Below are 24,151 nucleotides of genomic sequence, written 5' to 3'. Positions count from 1 at the left end.
TGGTGAGCCAGTATAGCCTTCCTAAGGAATGAAGAATACCACAGAAAATAAATTCATGCCTCAGTTGTTCTCTTGCTGTTGTGAGATATGGAGAGAGACACTTAATCTTTTTACATTGATTATGCTATTCTGCTTTTGAACCTGTCAGCCTTGGAGTGGTTCATTGCTGGGCTGTTACTCCTACACTGCAGTAGCCTCCAGTCTCCATTTTAGAAAAGTAAAAGACTTCTGAGACCTCATTTTATTTCACAGCAAATTCTTAAACTTGCTGTGATTCATTTCTATGCAAAAGCATAGTAGAAATACAAAATAATTCTATTGTATTTCCTTCTCCTGTGTCACTTAGATCAGCAATAAAAGGCATGTGCTTCAAATAATGAATTCTGTGCTGTTTTATGAAGCTATATGACTGCTAATCCCAAGAGAACTTGCATGAGCTTTTAGGATAATGCAATGGTGTCAGTCTGATGTGAGTCTGCATTTGTTTCTTGCCATTCATATGAGCTGGAATTAAACTGTTTATTTTGCAAGTGCCAAGTATATATATCCTGATATGACTTTGTCTCATGTCGGTGACAATTGTGTGGCAGAGGAACTGCCACTTCAGTGGCATTGAGTGCTACTGCAGTCACTGGCTTTCCCTATTACAGAAATAAAAGGCTTTTTGTGGTATTTTTGCTTTGAATTTTGGTGTCCTGGCAAATGTATAGAACCGCTTTCCGAGTGCTGCTCCAGATTATGGCAACTTGCTCTTGTTCTTTCATGCCCCAGTCCTACACTAAGAATAATCTAGTACAATTACCTGATACCTGTAGAAGTTGGTAGGGGCTCTATGTCATTGGTCTGTAGTTTTTGATGAAGCTCAGGAGCTTCCACACTAAACTCTCAGGAGTAAAAAATGTTCACATAACCCAGGTGTGGGCTAAGGGGACTGGGTGGCACCAACTGATTCAATGTGTGTGCTTTCAGTCACGTGGCATAGCTGCAACTGTGCATTCAGATGTGTTCCTGTAATATGTTGAAGGCAATTCTGCTGTCATGCAGATTAAAAAAAAAAAAAAAAAAAAGGTATAGAAATATTTAAATTTGCTTTAGGGCTATAGCCTGTATTTAATGCATCTAGTTCATACAGTGTTTTCTTTAGTTAAAAAAATCTCAAGTGATGTATTTGGTAACGCAGATAAAACACAGCCTGTGTTGCTAGTAGAATTGTCAAATTGGAGTGTTCTCTATACACCAATGTTTCCATTAGCCTGCCTATTAGGAGTAACTGCTCAAAGTAAATTGTGATCTGACCTATTGATGCTTATCTTTAAGGTTTAGCTAAACCTTAAATGTTCTTCCAAAAAGTAAATTCTTGTGGTTTATTTTTCTTGCAGGGTATTCTTGCAGACTCATTTCACAGAGTATGTCTCTCATCCTGGTCAATGAGGATTCGTTAGATGTAAGTAAGCAATTTCTGGTATAATGTTTGACAGAAGGAGGTGTTGCTAACAAAAGGCAAAGTTGTTGAGCTTTCTCATTTTATTTCTCTCACTTGCCTTTAGGGGTAGCAACATAAACAATTCATGCTAAAACAGGGGTGGGTTGTGCAAAATGTACTCCTGAGGTCTCCAGTCACAAGCTGTACAGATCAAACTATAGTTTCAGAACAAGAAACTAATTAGGTCCATGGGTTTGATTCTGCTGCAAACTGGTGAAACCTGCAGTATGTCATCAGGAATATGGTTAGGCTTTAAGGTATAGCTATAGTAGTAACATGTTTGAAGAAAGAAAAAAAAAAAAAAAACCACCACGCTAAGACTCATTTCAAGATAACAAGCCATCTTCAGCATTGCATGGAACAGCTGTAACCAAACCTATGCCTCAGCAAACTGCATTGTGAGCTTGTCTATGTACAGCTTTTGAGACCTAAAAATTGGATTAAAAATTGCCTGCAAGTGGTTGCCATGCTTCTCAGGTATGTGCAAAAATTAACTAGAAAAATCATATACTTGTACGTGAGTCTTCCCAGCAGATCTTTTTTCTAGTTTGCCTGTTTCAGCATCAATATCAGCATTTGATATCACTTGAGTATCTGATTGCTGTTAGAGGTACTTGTAGGACAGATGGTAAGATCTGTAGTAGGCAGCATCTGATACTTCCATTTAGAGTTGGCAATTCATCCTGCTTGGTTGGATGGGAGGTGCAAAGCCTGTATCTTTGAGTATCAAAGGAGTTACTGGATATCTGGAGATCTCATGGAAGAGAGGAATACTACTGTAGCAAAGTAATCACCTGATAAGTGTTATTTTCCAGTTGGGTCTATGTGATTTAGTTAACAGCAGCCTCGACGGTGTGTTCAGCTCAGACTCAAGTTCTCTGTATGTGGTTGTGGCATCTCAAAGCCTAGTGTTCTAGCTCACGAGAACTCAGGAGATCCCAGTGAATCCAAGGGGAGATGATCTGTCTGCAGAGGCTGGATTGCTAGTTTCTGTGCAGCGTAATGCACCCTGATGGTAGTCGTCTCACTGCTGCATTCTAGCAATGAAGACCATGTTAGTTCTCTTGTAGAAGTTGTTTCCTGTGTTTCTGCAGAGTTAGAGACTAGTTCAGGTAATTCTAGTGGGGTAAGATAACTTCCTTTTTTTAAAATTTTTTTCAAACTGTTAACTGCATTAAGTGTGTAGATTGGAGTATATAAATTGTTTTAAGCAAATATCTAAATGCCTTCCTGAAGACTCATCTGCTGAGACCATCTTCTCCCATTTTTCCACTTCTGTGTGGTCCCTCTTTAAGGGAACAGTTTCCTTATTGTGGGATCAAAATACTGTGCTTCTGTTGAGCTTTCTGCCACACTTGGCTGACTGGACCTCTTAACCTGAAGTAAGATGCAGAACTTCAGCAGAAAACAAGCAGCTGGTGGTCTTTGTTTCCCGAGGCAGGAGGATTGGTTGTTTTAGAATTGTAAGAATAAGAAAATTTAGGTTTCTTTCTTTCTCAATGTTTTGTGAACTCAACCCAGAAGAAGGAAAATGGTTGTGCTTTGTTTTCATTTTAAAAAACTTCTTACACATTCTGAAGCCCTGAAGTGTTTTGACCCTGGAAGTAAGGTTCTTATTTCAATCTGAATTAAGTAGTAGTTCCTCTAAATTTGAAGAAACAAATTATGTGGGTTTTGTGATGCCTGTTCAGGAATAATAAAAGATAAAGATTCTCTATGGCTAAAGCAAGAGGTCCAAACTGAAGATGGGACAGAAGAAGTTCCTGCTAGATCAGAGGAAGAAGATGGAGGTAGCATTGCTTGGTGTTTATAAACATCTGCAAGTTGGACAAGATAGTCCTCAAGCTATGTTAACTTGACTTTTTTGCTACCTCTGGTTTTGAATACAGTGATATAGTGAGAGAGAGATTTTTGAGTACCTCTGTTTCTAGTGAATATAATACAGAAGGTGCTGAGCAGTACCTAACAACTTCAGCACCTGCTTTTAAATTGTGACTTCAGTAATTGGCTGAAAGGACCATGAGAGGACAGGATGAATAATGAAATGGTTTACTACGTATGCCCGAATGGCAAGTGCTTCAACCATGGAGTTTTCCTTTAAATGTCAAACAGGGGTGTAGGTAGAATGATTCAAGGAGTTTCAGTGAGAGGCAAAAATGAAGTAGCCTGTTCTGGGATGAAAGGCTGGACTTCAGTAAGTGACAAAAATGTGCTTAGACCTCAACTGGTTTTTTTCCTCCTGTCATGGTTTAACCCCAGCCAGCAACTAAACACCACGCAGCCGCTCACTCACTCCCCGCCACCCAGTGGGATGGGGGAGAAAATCGGGAAAAAGAAGCAAAACCCATGGGTTGAGATAAGAACGGTTTAATAGAACAGAAAAGAAGAAACTAATAATGATAATGATAACACTAATAAAATGACAGCAGTAATAATGAAAGGATTGGAATGTACAAATGATACGCAGTGCAATTGCTCACCACCCGCCGACCGACACCCAGCCAGTCCCCGAGCGGCGATTCCCTGCCCCCCCCTTCCCAGTTCCTATACTGGATGGGACGTCCCATGGTATGGAATACCCCGTTGGCCAGTTTGGGTCAGGTGCCCTGGCTGTGTCCTGTGCCAACTTCTTGAGCCCCTCCAGCTTTCTCGCTGGCTGGGCATGAGAAGCTGAAAAATCCTTGACATTAGTCTAAACACTACTGAGCAACAGCTGAAGACATCAGTGTTATCAACATTCTTCGCATACTGAACTCAAAACACAGCACTGTACCAGCTACTAGGAAGACAGTTAACTCTATCCCAGCTGAAACCAGGACACCTCCCTTCCCATCTTCAACACAAGGAACAGCTTGGTACTGACCTATGTGTAGAACCAGCTCTAACTGGTGTGATTGCAGTCCTATCTTGTTTACAAAACTGATGTAGACTTACTGAAATGCATATCGTATGGCTGTACAAAGGAATACACTTACATATATTACTGTAGGATTTTTAGTCCCCCGAGAGGCTTCTGTGTTTTATTTTTAAAACTTGGTATGTTTTTCATTGCTTTAGGAAAGTAGGGGGTTTAGCTAATTTTATCTATGCACTTGATGTTCTTGAAGTCCTATTAGATCCTTCTGCTTTTTAGACAAGGCTTTGATTCTTCTCTTGAAACAAGAGAAAATGGAGGCCTATGACAGCTGGTTTTGATTCAATACACCCTATGTGATGTTGAAAGTGCTGCTTCAGCAAGAACTTGTTGTGAGGCCATATCTCTTCAGCTTGAAGTGCTTGCAGTTGATGGGCTGGTATGTGGGTTTTGGGGAAGGCATGCTGACAGTCTCCTTACCCCCCACTTTAGAGAACCTTTCGGAGGGTCAGCTGCCTATTTGACAGCTTCTGTTGACAACCTCTGCCTCAGTATATACATTAAATGCCAAACTAATTGTAAAAAGTGAAACCTGTTCTTCTTATTCTTATCTTGAAACAGATCTACAGAAACAAAAATGGCTATCAGAGAGAAAATGAAACTGGAGAAAGAAATAAGAGTTAAAGAATGTGGTACAGAAAATCTTGAAAGATAGGAGCTAGTGTACTCCAAGAAAGTATAGAGAGGATCTCCTAATTTAAAATACTTGAAGGCTTATTTTAATTCCTTTCTGTACTTAGCATATGCATTTTGAGGTTTTATGTATTCAGCTTTCCCAAACTTTAGCCGAGAGGTATGAGGGAAAGATAATGTAATGTGGGAACTGAACTGGGAGGAAATGTCATTGACCAAAGCGTTTCTTCTTACTTTCCCACATGCCAGCTTTGCAAATACTGTGGAGTGACAAAACTTCACGTGGAGGGATAGACAGGATCCCTGTGGAAAGAAATTCATTTAAGTTAGAAGAGGCTAAATAATCCTTTCCCCATCAAAGGGAGGCTATGAAAGGGAAAAGGTGACAGATCCATCCACCCACTTGTTGAGTCTTGAATCCGTTGCCCAGTTTCAGATGGAAGTCTTCTGAGGCAGTGGGAGGAGGACAGGAATGAACAGCCATCTCTGCTGTTTAGGAGATGGAGACTAGAATCAAGTGAGGAATAGTAGGGCAAGCAGTTATTTTCATAATTTTAAAGCTTTCTCATAGGTAAACGTTGTGCTCCTTTTTTGAGGTATTCTGTTAACTACTTGAGAAGTGGAAACTGGAAGTCTGGAAAACTGAATAGAGAAGTATGTATTTTTGCAGTGATACCCAACAAATAAAAGTTAATCTCTGGGTCTTAACTCAGGGGGGTTAACTTTTAATTTCTAGAGAAACTAGACTTCTTAAACAGCTGTATTACAAATGAGAAAATGGATAAAGATAAAAAAAGACAGGGTAATAAACTGAGAAGCTGAATGGATTGAACAGTCTTGGAAGGTTTGAGGTTGTATTGCTCTTCATGATATGGATTAAGATAAGGAGAAATTATAAGGACTACTGTTACAACTTTACTGACAATCTGTCGTCTTGCTATGGTGAAGTGTTGGCAGATTTATCTAAACAACAGTCTCCACTATGAACACCAGAGGTATATTGACAGACCCCGTGATGGTAAAGGGGGTAATTGGTCACATGTAAAACATGAAAGTATTACTGGAGTTTCCTACTGTCTCAATGCCAGAAAGCACTTTGGTTGGCTGGATGGGGGTGTGGAGCCTGTTTTAAGACCCTTGAGGACTCTGCGTTTGTCTTTAAAGAGTGAGTGGGGATGGGAGACTTCCTGACTCTACAGAATACTGGCTGTTAAGATGGATCTGTTCCTGAAATAAGAAAAAAGCATGAGATGTCAAGGGATGACACCATCAGAGCCATTTCATATGCATCTTGCCACATGGCTAAGTCTAAGGATACACTAGAGTGAGAAGCCCTGATCAAACATGGGTTGACATAGAATGAAACCCATCCCTCCCCTCTTTTTGCCTGACCTCTGCCAACATAGAAAAGAAGTATGCAATCAACTTTCAGGCATACTTTAAAATCCCTGGATAAAAAAAGGAAACTTTATCATCATCTTTTCCCACCTGCTACCTCCAGTTATGTAGCTGGATGAGGAGTTCTGTGGAATACAGTTAGCGCAGCAGCTGCTCTTAAATTTTTAAGTTGGAATTGTAGTGTTGCTGATGGCTCATGTTGAATTGAATACCTTACACCTTGATTTTGGTGTCAGCTGTGTTGATCAGTAGTATCACAGTAAGCTTAAGGATCCACTTTTGCAGATAGCTTAAGATACTTTGGAGAACTTAATGCTAAATGCTTACCTTGGTGAATTAATGTTATGTGGTGCTTGGTGCGCATAAAGTAGTAATGGGAGAATGGGAAGTGGGAAGAAACAATAGACGGGCTCCACCTGTGCATAGCAATATATCTTCCACACTTTCTAACTTTAGTTGATTCCTTCTGGTTTCCCTTTCATGTGCCAAAAATGTGAGCTAATACTATAACAGTGCTAAAAAAGGTAAAAGGTTGGTGTCTTTAATTTTCATGCTTTTCACTTGTGTAGCTTTACTTCTTTGAAATAGCATCATCTAAATTATGCAGTTATAAAAAATGAGGACATCTATTTTCTGGTCCTGCAACTTTAGGTAAGTCGGAGTTGGAGATGAAAAAATCTCAGCTGTACGTGTCTCTGGCAGAGGTTCTAAGGAAGGGGTCATGGCTGCTGTTGGAGTGATTTGAGTTTGAAAAGTGATAGTTGTTAAACAACATCCCCTGTGCAAAGTTAAGAATTTACTTCAGACATACCATGCATCAGTGTTCTTGGACCATTTCTGCATTAAGTGCAGACTTTATACTTGAAATAGCCTGTAAGACATAACCACGGTTGATTCATGTTGAGTAATGTCAGAGTCCTTAAGCCACTAGTAAGTGGATAGGTTTTAGCATAAGCAGCAGGTAAAATAGTATCTATTCTTAGTTTATTCAAGTTCTAGTTAGACACTTGTACATTAAAAGAAAGCTTTGGAAAATGTGTTGCATGTTCTACTTTTCCTCTGCTGCCCCCTCATCTAGTAGATGTTCCAATAATTTCAAGCGTGGTACACTTTGCTTATAGAATCCTTCTGTAAACTAAGACAACAGTATTAGAAGTTTTTCAGTAAACCTAAACATCAATGGAAGCTTTTAGAACACTAAAAAAAAAAAACCACCCCCCAAAAAACAAAACCAGAGAAATGGAGAACCATGGCATGTCAGGCGAGCAAAAAAAAAAACAAAAACAAAAAAAACCCCTATTGATATATAGTTGCTGGTCTTTTAAGTGAAGAAAATGGGTGATTACATGGTACATCATGAAGACATATCTAATATTGAAGGTGACCGTGATGCTTTAGCTCAGATAACATGTGTTTTTTTTCTAAAACAGGAGCACTAATTTGTGGCGTTTCTGAACTAGTACATTAAAAATGCTTTGTATTACATCAGTCTTGTTTTCAAACCAAAGTAATTCTGTTTTTTAAGTACTCTCATCACCATTTTTAATGTAGAACTGAATTTTGTGTAAGTCTAAACATAAAACTCTTACATGTTTTGTTAATAATTGCCACTGGTTCTTTTAATGCTAAGGTAAGTGTCTGTAGCTACTTATCACTTTTTTCGGTGTTGGGTCTCCATAGTAATACTTACTTTGTATGTTGCACCTGCAACGAATTATGACTTCTGTTCAACTTAGCCTAAAATCTATCAATAGAAGATTCTCACACTGAAATTCTGTAGCATTATATTTAATATATTCCACGTCTGAAATCCGTTAATGCTAAAAATGAATGTTTACAAGATCCAAGTTGAGCTTAGAGCCTTTAAATATTGATACACTTTCCCCTTTGTATGGTCCCTGTGTGACTTTCCCCCCGCTGCTTCTGCTCCTTGGCATGCAGCAGCAGGTGAGATGTGATCGAACAACTGTCTTGGCTTGTTTTTGAGAGCTAAATTTTATTCTAAATCATGCACTTCAGGGAAAAATCAATCATTTCTGTTCTCTTCAGAGAACTACTGGGAATAGAAAAGACTAATCCCTAGCTTGATTCAGCTGAATTCTAGAAACTTAGCATAATAATCTGCAAATGTTTATCCCTTATAGACTTAACTACATGCATACATATGCTCACTTGGTTTTTCTTTCCTTTTCCTAATAAAGCTCTTTCAAGTGAAAATATTTTGAGCGTGAGATTTATTTTGAGTGTAATTCTTGGATTCAGTTTCTGTTTAGTTAAATTGAAAACACCGTGAAGTCTTATTGTGTGGCTTTTAACCTGGACAAATTTCTTTCGTTGTTATCTCATAGAAGTTGACTTGTGAGGGCAGTGAGAGGGAAATCTGAAGAAGGGCAATGTGATGACCCAGAGAGACCCTGAAAGCCTCAGATGAGACTAGTGGATATCGCACTTCAGTGCTGTAGAAAGGAGACCTGGGAACTGTATCAATTAGTTATCACATGGGGTTGTAATTAACAGTAGTGGAAGGGCAAAATTGGAGGGACCCAATTCTGAACATGTGCATAATATTTTGCTACAAAGTAATTCTGTTGATATAAATGGAGCTACACAGTCAATGTGTCCTGCAGAACGCATGTGCCTGGACTGATGATAGTCATCATCCTGTGTTATACATAGATATGTAAATAACAACAAACTGATACTCCAGTATAAAGAACTCTCAATGCCAGTGTTTATGGATGATCATCTGACTAAAAATATAAGTGTAGACGCAGAAGCTGGGCTCCCTCACTTCTCTGCTTGCGCAGCTGTATCTTTTTTCATGCTTCATTGTTTGGATGAGCGACTGAACATGTGCGTGGATAAACCTATTTGTGCTGCCATGGTATTGTGTAGTATTTTTAAAAAACAAACCAAACTTCACAGTGTTATTTGTTGTCTGCTGTTAGTGTCTTGATTGCCCAAACTGGGTCTTAGTATCTGCAGGGAAGCTTTACATGCAGTTATGTTGTACGTTCTAGTGGTTAAGAGTGAGGACCTGGAAAACTTGGCTATTTTGTTGTTATTTTTGCCATTCTGTAGGGTAGCATTACTATGAAGGTCCTATAACCTGTAAGCAAAATCTCTTAAACATGAGAATATTACTGGATTTATTCAATGACTTTCATGACATTCATTCTTAGGGGTACATTTCCTTCCCACACTTACGAACAGAGTTTAAAAAAAAAAAATCTATTAAAGAGATCTTTAACAGGTACCATTATTCATTTTATTTAAATACTTATAGATTTGTAGATCTGGGATTACCTGGGAATCATGCATCTGAACTGCTCTGGATCTTTTAAAAAGTAGAGCTCTGATCTGGTCATTGGATTTACCCATATGCTAGAAACAAAAGCAGGTCATGCTGGGTTGCTGCCTAAAACTTTTTCTAATAACCATTGGGAAAACTCAGCCTGTCTATGGAAAGGAGGAAAACCTGAGGAGCAGGCCATTAAAAAATTGTCTATCAGCACGTTTGTCTTCAATCAAAGAATATGGTTCCCATAGTGTCTTCTGTACTATACTTACCAGGACAGAAAGATTTGTGTAGCGTTATGGCTTCCATAGGAAAGGTATTAGCTTTAGTACAGGAATTTTTTTATCATACACAGTATGTGAGTTGTTTTATATAAATCTGTATTTCAAATTATTGAGCACTATAGGAGACAGTGCTTGTGAAGCTCTGAGAAACTTTAAAGGTGCTGCTTTTTGGATCCTGATGCTCCTGCTGTTGGAAGAAAGGATGTCTGTGCCTTGTCAGTGACGTCATGCTGATTACTCCCAAGGAATGGGGGTAAAGTCATTGTCAGCTTTTCAGACTAAAACCAAAGTTAGTTACTACTGGGAACTCCAAAGCATTGGTGTGGTATACTGCAGTCCTATTAAAAGGTAGTAAGGTGTACAAGTAACTGCTGGGAAGATGAGAACAAATCCTGTTCTGCTAAAGCCTTGTAGATGCTTTGAAGAGTGTATCCAGTCTGTTGCACAAGAGGAAACCGGGATTTTTTTTTTTTCTCCCCCGCTATTATCAACTGCCCAAATGCTTTCAGGCAGAGTTAGTATTCTGGAAAACTGATCAGTGTGGACAAGCTCAGTTGTAGCCAACAATCAGCTTGCCTTCAGAGAGGCATCTGGGATGCTCCTCTGGTGTCTTGTGGCTAATAAGTTACTTCAATTACCAGTCAGCCTGGAATTGTAATCAGCTCTTCTGTGTAGTAGTACTGGGAATTTGCAAAGGAAGCTAATTAGGAAAACTAGGGAAAGAATACCTGAACTAAATTCTTTTTATTGCCCAAATTTCTTTTTTCCTTAATCTAGAAACAGACAGCAAGCTAATAAGTAGTTACACAAGGAATAATTGGTAATCGGATAAATCTTCAAAAATATTAGGTATAAGAGATTTAGTGTTTTTTCTTGTTTGTTTTTGAGGAACAAGTAGAATCTTTGATAATTACAGGTATTTGATAATCTGCATAGAAAGTTAGTTATATTGATGTGGAAAATATACAGCTCTTCAGTGAAAAGCTGCTTTGATTTGAGCCTACTGCATAGAATTACAGATGAAAGAATATAGGTGTTACCTGGACCCGTAGGTTTAAGTACACACAGAACTGTGTAACTTAAGTATTAGATTACCATTTTTTTCAGGAAGTAATACCAATAGGTTTGAGCTGTGAGTGGTGAATGAGTTGGGCTGGTATTTTTGTTTCATCCTGCTTTCCCTTTTCAGCATTCATTAATGACTGTTTTCCCTTATCTGTGGTGCTGTTTTTTCTGTTAGTGTTTTCTGGCACTGTGGTAGTTGGTTTGGATGAAGTGGGGGCACTGGGACCTGAAGGAATGCAAGGACCTTTAGGAGTCCAATGACTAGGTTTCTAAATAACTCTTCTTTCCATAACTGGAAATGGGGGGGCTGGGGAGGGCTATTAAAAAAAAAAACAAAACACCAACAAAAAACCAACAAAAAACCAAAAAACATCCCCTTCCCCAAATTAAAAAGCCTCCCCCCCCTTTTCTAAGCTACTTTACCCTGTATTTCTTAAGTTCTAATAGTGATCACATTTGACAAGACCCAGAAAAGATATTGCAGCTTTAGGCAGCAGGTATTTTAGCAGCTGGGGGCTCATCCAGCTAATGCCTTGTCCGTGCTATGGGACAGAATAGATCATATTACATAAAACTGGAAAGGAAGAGTGTGTGTTTCTTGAATTCCATCTAAAATTTGCTGTCTCGTTTGTAAGAGTTCTCATGTGTTAAGAGGAAAATGACTGGGGACAAACACTATTTCTCTTAAAACTCCTAATGATCTTCACATATGTGAAGGCTTATCTCTCAATAAATGATCCCTGAGTGTTATCCAGATTTGTTTTCTGTTGGATAAGTAAGAATATAATAATGGCTTCAGCTGGATGGTGAAGGAAGCATCTGTATGCTTTGAAGATTGGATTCCCTGCAGCAGACTGATATACTTCTTCCTAATAAGCATAAGAGACCATGGAAGCATAACGATGCATAAGGAAGTGAAAGCAGCGTTTTGCTAAATGAGAAGCTACCCATGAAATGCAGCTTTTTGCTTATGTTAAAGCATGATGGTGTGTTTTTTGGGGGGATAAGACTAAGTGAGTGTCTGATCTGTAGGTAAATGAGTTGTGGATACTGGTCCTCTTGATTGTGATCAACATGGCTAATATCACACGTGTAGAAACAATTCAGATTTGTCTTTTGTATTGAAGGGTAAGAATGAAATACTTCTTTCTTCTCTCAAGGTACTTATTTTTGTGTCTAATCCCCCCCTTTCATTGAAGGAGAGTGCAAGTCCTTGTTCATGCAAGTTTGTGTGGGTTTTTTAAGCGTAAGTAGTTTTCCTTTCTTGGTGTGGAGCCAGCCTAAAGCAATAGGATTTATTCATCTGCGCTTTAACTTAATGAAGATAGTGGACAAGTACTGCTTCAGGGTAAGAATTAGGGTAGGTCTTCATCCCATCTTCAGAAAACAGAGGTAGAGAGATATAGGTATCTACAGAGTCTTATTTTTGTGGTTCCCATAATACTAACTTACTACTTTGTTAAATCCTTCTCTAAAGATTGTTTCCTTTTTCTCACAAATTAGAGAATAATTAAAGGAAAAAGATTTTACATTTGGTTGAAGTTAGAAGAAGTCCCACTGAATCTTTGAGCTGATTGTTCTGTCAGAAACTAGAATTAAGCAATTCTCCAGCTGTATGAAGTTAATACCTGCCTATGTATGTGTTCCTTCTGCGTGGAGTAGAACTGATCAGAGAAATCTTTTATAAACTTCTAGTATTTTTACGTGCCTTTGCCACAATGATGTATGCTTATTTTTACCGAAAAATGTGTCAAGGTATGTTTTTGTATATGTAGCTCATTTCACTGAGGTAGTGATGCTAGAGGGTCAGTTCTGCCCTTTCATATTTAGAAAGTGCTTTGTTGAAAAAGGTAAGCTAATTGAAGCTAGGTAGTGAGTGTGATCTCCTCTCCATAGTTTCAAGACAAAACTGATTTGGATATCTTGTATTTTCAAACAATTGCCAAATCTTAAAATTATCATAACCAGTGTTCTAAGTAGGCCTAAAAATCACAGTTCTGAAACATCATAACCTAATGCTTTTTTTGAGAGCTCTGGGAACATGAGTGTTAATCACAGCTGAGGTGATTCAGATGTCTTCTTGAAGCTTCCATTGTGCTGGGTTGCGGAGGTCTGTATGCTTGTCATACACTCTGGTTTTTCAAGCTAGTCAGGCAAGGTAAGAGTGCACCTGTGAAGCTCTTGACAGCCCTGATGGACACCAGGGCTGTGGTGGTCGGGAAGACTCTTGGAGATATTACCTCATAAGCTTAGAATTGGTGGAATCTCTTTAGTTCTTGCTAACCTGAGTCTTTTGCTCCTCTCAGGTAGTCCTTTTTCCTTCTACCCAGAAATAGGGTAGTTTAGGAGGAGAATCAAAATCCATGGAAGTCTTAACTATTTAATTATACTACTGTGTTCTTCCTCCTAGCCCACTGTGATAAAAGTAGATAGTGAGTTTCTGAGTTGAGCAATGGTAACAAGTTCTGTGAGCATGTTTCTTGGTAGGCTGGCTGTATTTCATGGCATGGCTCGCTTAAGTAAAATGTGTGTCACAAAATAAAAGCAGTTTAATCACTGCAGCAAAGCCTCCTGTTCAGCTATGTGTCTGTTGTTCTGCTGCAAGATGTGCTTATACTGGGAGTGCTTCAATTTTCTCCCTTATATATCGTGAACTTTTTTGCTAGTGTTTTTCTAAATGCAGCATTATAAACATTTTGTGACAGATTATTTGCATGGCAAAACTAGCTGTGGAGAACATAATTTGTGTTCTGAATTGGTAGTTTTCCAACCTTTTTCACTTCCTTCCCTTCCCACCCTCTCCATAAATCTCAAGTTTGTGCATATACAGGAGTTGTCATAGAGTTTAGACTTCGCAGTTTGCCTTTGATTTGATAGAAGAAAAGTATATTCTTGCAAAAGCAGAGTGTTTCCATACGTCAAGGCAGCTCTCACATCCTTGCCATTTGCTTAAATAAGTGTTGTAAGATATTCTGTTTATTTGACTCTGTTAGTCTTATGGGAGCAGGGTTAAATCTTAAAATTTTCAATCCAGTCAAACTTTAAAGCAAAAAGACTAGGGTATAGTCGTGTTGTGATGATGTCTTTCTATGGTAGAGTAGTCCACCTGCATTATCCTTTGTCAAGGAACGTATTGCTAGCTTATCATGAACAAGCTGTGTCACTGAGAGAAATCTATTTTTATTTTTTAATAGGCTCCTTAAAAAAAACCTCAAAGGCTCCTCCTATTTATTTATTTATAAATATACATATTGCATAAATAACTTTCTTCTTTTGGTTTGCTGCTAATTTAAAAAAAAAAAAAAAAGAAATGTAACAGTTTGCAGAGTTACCTGGAGAATTCTGTGGGTAAATGTTTTGCTGTTGATCCAAGTACAACCACAATAGGGTCCACAAACTGGATGACAAATGAGTTCTTTGCAAGTAGGACTGCTGTAAGCTGTGGCTGCATGAGTACTTATGGAATGGTTGTGTATGTTCTGTGATATTGAGCCATGGAAAAGTCTGAAGAAAAAAGTGATGTATAATTAGTCTGTTGTCTTTGCAGTGGCATATATCCTGGAAGTATGGTGACCCACAGACAACCTGTGCTGCACAGTCTCTGACAGTTTCTTACTGCATGCTAATAGTTGAAAACAAAATTGCGATTGTAAGCTTGGTTCTAATAGCCCTTACTCATTATGGGCAGCAACTCCTTTGCTTCAGGACTTGAGAGAAACTGGACCACGTTCTCCTGCCATTTACTGCAGGATAATGCTGTTGAAATGATTGGGAATTCCTCAGACACAGTACTGAATTATTTAAATTTATTTTAGAAAATTGCTCAAACCTTACTCTTGCTTGCGAGAACAGTGCTGATACTAGATACTGGTGCAAATTTTCTTCAAATGGTAACATCTGTGTGCCACAAACATGTGACAACCTCTTAAAAGACTAACATTTTTGGTCACTGAAATTGTTAACCATTGATAGCTTCTGCTGGCTGAGATGAATGCAAGGTGCTTCTAGTGTGCAGTTAATTTCACCCTGTGCATTCCCATTCCATTTGGGGTTAATTTGATGCAGATCTCTTGCCTTTCTTGAAAACCTGTTTTGGGAAGCAGTTCTGTCAAAATGGCTTGTAAAGCCTGGTTTTGCCTGCCCTTCAAGCCTGACTTACTCTTTCATCTCCTGATGTGCTCCCAATTTATGGCAATGTCTCTGAGATTGAAACTTTGTTTTGTAATTAGGGGTTTGCAGTGCCATATCTTATAAACTGGGTTTAATAAATATTCCCTAGGGAGTAGACTAGTATTTGGGATCACTGTGTGCACTTAGACGCTGAGTTTTATATTCAAGTGATATTGCAGCTGAGAGGGGGATAAGTGTGTGGAATGGCCAGCTGGGTGTCTGCTTAGTTGTATCTGCAGAGGTTCTGAAATAACTAAACCAGAAGTATTTTCTAGGTGTTGTGGACTTCAAGTCTTTATCAGGGAAACTGCCTTTCTTGTGTTTCATAACAAGCACCTTTGTCAGTTTATCTCACCTTAAATTGAAGTTTGCAAATTATAGCTTTCTCTAATTAATAGATTTTTTTTTTTTTTAATTAGAGCTGATTATGCTGTAAATTCAGTGTTTAATAATGCTCTTCCATGTGAACTAGCTGCTGATCTGGTATGAAGGGAGTACTGACACTTCTTTGATGAAAGGCTTCATGGACAAATACTTTAAGTGATCCAGTATGGCAGTTCATGTAATGAAGCCGTTAAAAATCAAAGCTGAAAGCCTGGTTACCTAGTTTGTTTTGCTAATGTGTTCATTCAATGCATGTGTCTTTGCATCCTTTGGTGCTCCTTTCTGGTCAGGTAAAGAGCATTGTTCAATACAATTTCTCATTTCTCTGAAACATTAAAAATAAGTAAATTCTTCCTCTTGAAAGGGTTACCTGGATGTTAGGTCAGTCTACTGGCATGTTACTCGTTTGAAGTATGGCCATAGATAAATCCTTGTGAGTACATCTTGTGTCTGAGGCAAGAACTGTTCAGCTGTGGAGTATTCTACTTTGGGGCCTCTGCTGGCTCATGTAACAGTGACTGTAGGGTAGAAAGTAATGCTCATACAGACCTTCTCGATTTAAGCATTTGCTTCCTCTTTAGGCTAATATGTACAGCCTGTATTCAGTATTCAACTCTGATCTGCTGTGCCACTCCAGAAAAGAGAAAGTGACCCCTGAGACAAGTAAAGGTAGAAGTGTTTTTCAGCCCAGCTTTATATCGGTAATGGATTGACAATATCCAAATTGCACTAAAAGACTGAGAAATGATGGTGAGTACTTAGTGGGAAGCTGGACATGAAATCTTTGTCCATTTTCTTTGTCCAGCAAAACTGATGCATCACAAAGAAGCTTTCCTCTGTTTTGAAAGATTGGAGGAATTTGGTGTCTGTTACTAATTCAAGTTCTTGTAGCTAAAGTATAGAATTCACTGAAATAATAAGATACAGCTATTTGTAGAAAGACATGGTATCAAATTCTACAGTATGACTGGAGACCATTTATATGGCTAATGGTGACCGAAGTTGTCTGGCTTCAAGAATTCTGTGTTCACAGTGGGGGAAAAAGGTCAGCAGAGCATGTGCTTTTGGATGTGGAGTTTTGTAGTCTGTGGAAGTCTGGGAAAACATAGGTGAATAAAACCAGGTAATACTTAAGGGGCTTTGCAAGATCTAGGTTGGTATAGTAATATTTATGTCTTCATTATAGAATTAATATTGCCCAACTTACCTGTAAATAACATAAGGAAAGGTGGGATGGGTTCAAAAATTAACTAGCTGATTTCCTTGGAAACCTCTACTTTTTTCAAGTTATTAAAACTTAATTTAATTGTTCTGTCTATATTAGGTTTAATATTATCAAGTTCTCAAGGGATTTGTAGTTCTATCCGGAGCTTGATAGACAAACTCTACAGTTCAGTAGACAGAGTTAATAGTTTTAGTAAATATTAATAAAATAAATCTATTGTACAACTAAATCTTTAGGGAAATTACTCTGGTGGTTTAATTTTAAAAAAGAAACATGATCTTGATGATTTTGTGGAGTTTTCTTATTAAAATTATTTTTAGTAATTGAAGTGGGTATCATATTTATTAGATAAACTTTAATAAAAACTTAAGATGTACACATGGGGTAAACCGATAGGGAGCTAAGTGGTGTGTTTTTAAAACTCTGGAAAAAAAGGTCTTTGAAAGTTAGTGTTCACCTTAGGGAATGGTGTTTATTTGACTAGAAAAGAGAAGTATGCCTGGGGCTTTCTTACATAGCACCTTTATATTCTTGGCTTTAAAAAAAACCAGTAAAAATACAGGAAACTGTCAGGATGAAAGCAAATCAGGTGTTGTGTCCAGCTTCTCGGTTGAGTGGGTACCAGTGTCTCTGCTGCGCAAGTTATGCAGTGTCAGTAAGATTTTTTTTTTTCCGGTTCTCTAGAATTGGATAAAAGCAGTCAGATGATGAGCAGTGCAGCAGGAGAGCTACTCTTGCTTCCTGAGCTACCTGCGAATGTCAGGGAAATGTCAATTTGCACCAACTGTAAATGGGAATAGAACATTTAAGTTGTTAGGACTAGGATCCAGAACGTTAAAACTTTGGTTTTGGATGCAGAGATGCTTCTGAGCTTATCTGAAATGCTATTGTAAATCACTAGTTTATAATGCATTATAGAGTAGTTAAATTCAAACAAGAACAGCATCTACATAAAGGCTGCCCTATGACTTCTCTATGTATTAATGCAATGTAATCATTCCTAGCAGTGGCAATTGCCAACAAATACAAGTCAATTTTAATGTTTTTTGTTGTTTTTGAATCTGCAAGGAATAAACAAACAAGTTTGCAATAGAGGAAGGGGATAGAATGGGTTACTTGTGGGAGTCTGGCAGGGTATAGAGTAACTGGATGAAGGTGCTCTTTACTGTGTGGTTCATCACCTGCCATTAGCAATTTTACTGGAATTTGTATTGTAGGTGGACAGAGTACTTTTGAGAAGTCAAGGACAGTGGAGAAATCCAGTGTGCTGATTTTGGATGGAGAAAAGGCAGCAGATAGTTGTTTAGTTCATTTGGTGGGGTGGTTGTGTGGGGGTTTTTTTGTTGTTGTTTGTTTGTTTTGGTTTTGTTTTTGTGTGTGGGGTTTTTTTTTTTTGTATGATGGAATTATGTGAAGCTGAGAAATTGAAATAATTTAGCTATTTGACATTGCAAATGAAATAGACCTTGTGACAGTTTATTTGACTCATGGTTTGTCCAGCACCCAGGAACCACATGAACCTTCAATAAGGAAATATGCAAATCAAAAGGATTATTCTGGCAAAAAATGTTAGAAATGATGTTTGCCAAGAATGAGTCATTCCTATTTGTCAGTACACTAGGAGGGTGCTGTGCTCAAGGAAATAAGAAGTTGTTGCTGTAGCCATTGAACAGAAGTGTAGTAGATTTACTCATCTCCTAAGAGCAATATAGATATTCAATATAACTTTTTGTGGTGGTCACCTACAGGAACTTAACAGTATTATTCAAAATGCATGTTGAAGTGAGTGGTAGTCACGTAGGACCAAACATGTATCTAGCACATCTCTTTATAAGAGATGAAGCACTCCTACTCATACTGCCTTAACCTCTGCACTGGGAACTTAGATCAGTGGACAGGCAAGGTAACTAACTGCTGTGTATTGCCTACTTGGTGAACTTAAAGTGCTGGAGTGCCTCTGTCTACTTCTCAATCATAGCAGTATCTACCAGAAAATGGCCTGGTTCCTTATTGGTTTTTTTGGCTATTAATATGCGTACTGTCTTTATTGCTGTCATCAGTATTTTAATTTTTTTTTATGGAGGGATGTTAGTTACATATGTGTGCTTAACAGAAGGCTGGTGTTAATATGGGTTAAAGTAGATTGCATATTTTAAGGACTAAATAGGCTAAATAACATGGGCTAAAATGGGAGGGGGGGGGATCTTTTTTGTATTCCAGTAAGACATCAAATAGAAATACATTCTGCTGGAAAAATTGCCAGTGTTGTTTTAAGACCATGCCTACTGCCTCATAAATGCCATTTCAATAGTCGTAAGTTTGGGTTCACATGTACAAATGGCTGGGTACAATATTCTTTTCCATTAAGCATTTTTTGAAACACAGGATGCTTTATGAGCAAAGGTTAACTAGGGCCTGAAGGAAGCTTGGAGCAGGAAAGTTCAGATGTATTTGTAGCAATGAGGACCACTCCCCAAGCTCAGGATTATTATTGCTACAGATTATTTAAAGGTAGACTCTCTGTTGTTCAACTCTGCCACTGTCTTCCAAAAGATGGTGTTCTGCCCTAAATTTCAATGTCCAAAGTCTTTGTGGCTAAATCCCTAATTCCCACATGATACGATGTCAGTTCACATGTCAGAAAGGTAGCCTGTATGATATAAGAATGAATACTTTTTCTCTTAGTGTTATGAATAGTGTTAGCTTAACAGTGTGTTACTCTACACTGGAATTAGAGCTCTGAAAAATCTTTATGGTGCTGCTTTTCTGCAATTGTGCATTTGTATAGAGTATTTTTAGTAGTTGAACATAATTATCTTGTCAGATAATGGAATAAGTTTTGGGAGGAATGCAGTACCTGGAGCCTTGGGAGGCTGGGATAATTGAGGGTTCAGCATCCCTGTGAGTTTCAAGGGTCTTGCATACAGTCCGAAAAATTGCTGTGATAGACTTCATTATTTTGGGTATTTCTGATTCTTGTCAGAATTCATTGCCCCAGGTAAAGCATTTTTTTACTTCAGCTGGGAGAAGACTTTTTGTGGTTTTTGTTTTATATTTAAAGTATTAAATTGCTGAAACTGGTTGTTACGTGATGTTAATATAATTTTAACACTGTTTCAGTGAGTACTTACCTGTTTGGGAGCTCTCCATAGATTCTCATCAGTACTGGAATTTCAAGATTATTAAAATAGTTGTGTGAAGTGATTTGAAGTTTAACATCAGGGTCCAACATCAGGACAGCTCTTTCAAAATAGTCCTTGGATGAACTGTTCAGTCACTGAAACAAGTAAATGTCTCTCACCTGTCCCTCTCAAACACACTGCCTGGGATTGCTGTCTCTTGTGTAGCTTTGAAAATATGAAGACACTAAATTGTCAACTGTGAACACATGTAATCTTTCAAATTTTCAGTTTGTCTGAAATATCGGTGCTAATTATGTACTATGGCTGGTGAAGAAACTGCCTTAATCATTGAATGATGTGATGGCAGGGGCAAATGACATTTTAATGTCCTCCTAATGTCATCTTATGTAACATTAAATAGGACTGTGTTTAGCAAAGGCCACTTTTCTATTCCTGTGCATCTTGGAGGTGCTTGGAATGCTGAAGACTTTACTATAATTTTTTAAAACAATCTTAGTTAACAAAATAGCTAGAAATGCTGTTTAGGGAACAGTTGAGTGGAGGCACTCACTTCCTTTGATCTGCAAGAAGGCCAGTGGCCAAGCTGCCCTTGTTCTTGCTTGTATCCTTTTCCACAGCTACCTAAAGATGTTGCAAGGCCAGACCATCCCCAGGCAGTGCCTCTCTGATGCTGCTGTAGGGAGACCCATGCTTGTTCATGCATGTCACCCTTCCCCAAGGATATAGCTTGTGCCATGAAGGTAATGGTATTTAAGGGAGTCAGGTAGCATAAAGTTATCTTGGGCTACTGACTGACATTCAGGAAAATCTTGGTGCCCTGTATTGTTATCATTTAAAAAAAAATGAAATTTTTATATTTTTCCTGTTTTAAAACTCTCTAGACAAGGCTTCAGGCCCTTTAGGAGCCTCCAGCCATGCACTTCTATCACTAAACCTAATCTCTTCTGAGCTGTTAAAGCTGTGGTGTAATAGCAAACCTTTTTTGAAAAACCTGCACAAAAAGGAATTAAATTTGACTTAAAACTGAAATGAAAATCAGCAGAAAGTGACAATTTTATTTCAACTTCTGGACTAGCTGTTGTGAGCTAGTCCATACACCCAGGCCCCACTTGTGAGACCGTGAACCTCAGGAGGTGGGCAGTGGCTGTACCCTGCTGCTGGTTCACGTGCCACGTGGCAAGGGATGGGCTGGAGGAACTGGCTGCCTTGTGCCCAGTTTCAGGAGTGGAACTGGGAGCAGGACAGGGGGATTCGGACCTGTGCCACATCCTGCTTGCTGTTGCTCACACATGTGCTGCCAGTTGAAGTAAAATCAGTTGCTCCAAGAAAGCTTGCTTGTATTTGCTTTTTCAGAGCTTTCTATTTTTGTTCCTTTCTTGCTCATTAATCTGCTGTACTTGAATTGCAAAACAAAAGGTTTGCATTTCTTTTGGTACTTTGAAGATAAACAATAGCATTGAGCATGAATTGATCTTGGTAGAACTCTATTAGAAAAATCTACTCTTCAGACTTCCTCTGACAAAAGGCGTTAAAGCTGGACAACCTTAAGGTATTTACCTGGTGTTATTGTTGTATAGTACTAATTTTGTAATCAAACTGTGGCAGAAGAGTTGGCATCGTCACCAAATCTTACTTGAGCAAAACTAGTAAGTTGATTCAACAGGCTGGCTTGCATAAAACCAGTTGGATAATTTTGCCATGCTTTTTTCATTTCATGATCTAATGCTCTGCAGATAGTTCAGCTATAGGTCCTGTATCAGCTGAACATGTATATAGCTATCTGGATTTCTGGTATTTGAGTGTAACGCTAACTTCTTCAGTTTTCATTATTTTTTTTACATGCTCTGCCAATGTCAGTGTTTTGGATAGCTCTTCTGTCACTAATTACTGAGTGAGAGTTTGTTGATCCTATAGATCTAGCAAGTGTTCAGATAGCGAAGATCTTTGCTGCTGATGTGGCAGGAATGTTTCCTAGCATCTTGCTTGTTGAATGCAATAGGGTTTCTCTCCTTCCCTAGTGTATGCTTCTACTTCAGCACCGTAATTGATGGGTTTAAAAACTGTAATCCAAGGTCAACTTTTTTAGGCCTGCTACTGTTCTCTCCTTGAATGGTGAGCTATAGAGCTCTTAATTTAGTTTTGGGGCATGACAGAAAATCCAGTTTCCCACATCTTTGCTGTTCCTGCTTCCCCATCTCCACTTCTTCTGACAATCTGTTTCCCAGGTGCAGGAGTGTCCAGACTCTTGCTCTTCAGGACATGCTCGGTGTTTTCTTTGCTTAGGCTGTTGCTCAGCCTTCACCTGCCCTTGTGGGGCAATTTAGGCACTGTTTTGTCTTTAACACAAGCATTGTCAGTCTTGAATGTGATCTTTCCACTTGCTTGCTGAATGGGTTAGCTCAGGCAGGAGAACGTTGCCTCGCTGTCTGCTTGCTGGACTCTGTTTCATTAGAAGTCCCGAGAGGGCACAGATGGGACTGAGGCCAGGAGTGAAGTGGCGAGGCTAGCCTGTTGCACCCTACCTACTCTTGGGCAGCTGCCAAAGGGCAGGAAGCCTGAACTAATTCTTTAATGAGTCAGTGATGTTCTGGGACTGTAAATGAGCTCGGGAGTCCTTACAGCAATCCCAGTTGGATGGGAACAGTCAACAAATGTGCATGTTCCCCATTTCCAAGAGGCTGTTGGGAAAGAGGTAAGGTCATGGGAGTACAGCTTGTATCAGATCCTTCTGAAAACACCTTTGTGTGTTGCTTTATTGCCTAGTCAGCCATAGGTAAAAAGGAAAAATACATAGTCCAAGGAGCGTGAGTAACTTCTGACGGTTGTCGTGCTTTAAAGGTAGAAGTAAAATCTCAAAGGGTGTTTCAAGAACTGTAACTTCTCTCATATTTCTGTTCAATACCTGTATTGTGTCTAAAACAAAACCAGGGCTTTAAGAAAACAAATTGGGTTAAAAGCAATTTGCTGCTTAAAAGCCAGTTTTATTACAGAGCTTGCCTGTGCTAATCAGCTGCTCTGGAACTTTCTCGGCTTCACTGGGAGAAACAGATTTGATAGTACACAAGCACTTGAAAGGAAGACTAAAATGACAGGTTGGCTTGTTGCGTGAGTGGGACTGTCTTGAGTAGCTTTGAGTTTATAGTTTGCTGTTTGGCTTAATGCTCAAAGCAGTTTCCTTTTACTTAAGTACTGGAATAACTTTGGCTATGAACTCTGACAGCGGTATGGCCTCTGTTACTTACACTAGCATGCAACTGAGCTATTAACTACACAGATGCTAATAGTGGGGGGTTTTTTTTGGTTTTTTTGTTTTTTTTAAGGGGGATTTTGGAGAGGAAACTGAGTGGAAGACTAAAAATAATTGAAGCCTCTGGCTTTCCCTAGCCCTTTTTTAAATTTTATTAGTCTGTAGAGAGGAAAATTCTGTCCTTCCAACTTTATTTTGATATCTTACAGATTGACGTTACCTTTTCGTATAAGGTAAAACCAGAACTTTTTCTTTTGCAAACTACAGATGTAGTATGACTTGAAAATACTAAATGATTTTTTCACAGTGAATGCTATTTTTGGAACATGCTTGTGTCTGTACTGGCAACAGAGTGCAGCATGGGAAAATCATGTTGAAGCAGTCCTGTCTTGTACAAATCAATCTACTCAATACTACGTGTTTCCTGTGTGTAGCATTCTTCTGGAGAAAAGGTGGGTTCTGTCATCTAGTCTATATTTCATTGTGGCTACTGTTCAGTCTTTTATACGTTAATAAACATGGATTCCTTACTTACTAGCAGTGATAAAACTCTGTCAGTATTGTCTTGGCTATGTTGTTGGCTGTTCTTTCTGTCTCCCTTTCAGGAGAAGTTGTTCTAATCTCGTTGAATCAGGATGGTTATGTTTTATATATATCAACCAGGGTATTATAATAGTAATAATACATATCCACATTACTTTGTATGTTTTCTTTTATAGACACACACATGTGAAAAAATCAGGATCTCTAGCTGAGATCTGGGTCTTTTAAGCACCCTACATGTATATAATGAGAAAATACCACTATTTTTTTCTGGGAGTAAATTATAGGCTGACTTGTATGTCCACACACCAGTGTCATTTTTTGGCTGAATTCTCTTTAGGAGTTTGTGGGCATCCGTGTGTAC

General features: G+C 38.6%; 1 protein-coding gene across 1 annotated transcript in view; it reads left to right on the top strand.

Moving 5' to 3' along the window:
* ATP8A2 (ATPase phospholipid transporting 8A2) overlaps positions 1–24,151 on the top strand; it is a 356,262-nt gene that overhangs the window by 105,665 nt on the left and 226,446 nt on the right. The window contains 1 exon segment of the mRNA XM_052812677.1: positions 1,380–1,444. Within this exon segment, the coding sequence (XP_052668637.1) occupies positions 1,380–1,444 (65 nt within the window).

This window comes from Harpia harpyja, chromosome 17, assembly GCF_026419915.1.
Source record: "Harpia harpyja isolate bHarHar1 chromosome 17, bHarHar1 primary haplotype, whole genome shotgun sequence".
NCBI classification, from domain to species: Eukaryota; Metazoa; Chordata; class Aves; order Accipitriformes; family Accipitridae; genus Harpia; species Harpia harpyja.
This window is presented reverse-complemented; position numbering and strand designations above follow the sequence as displayed.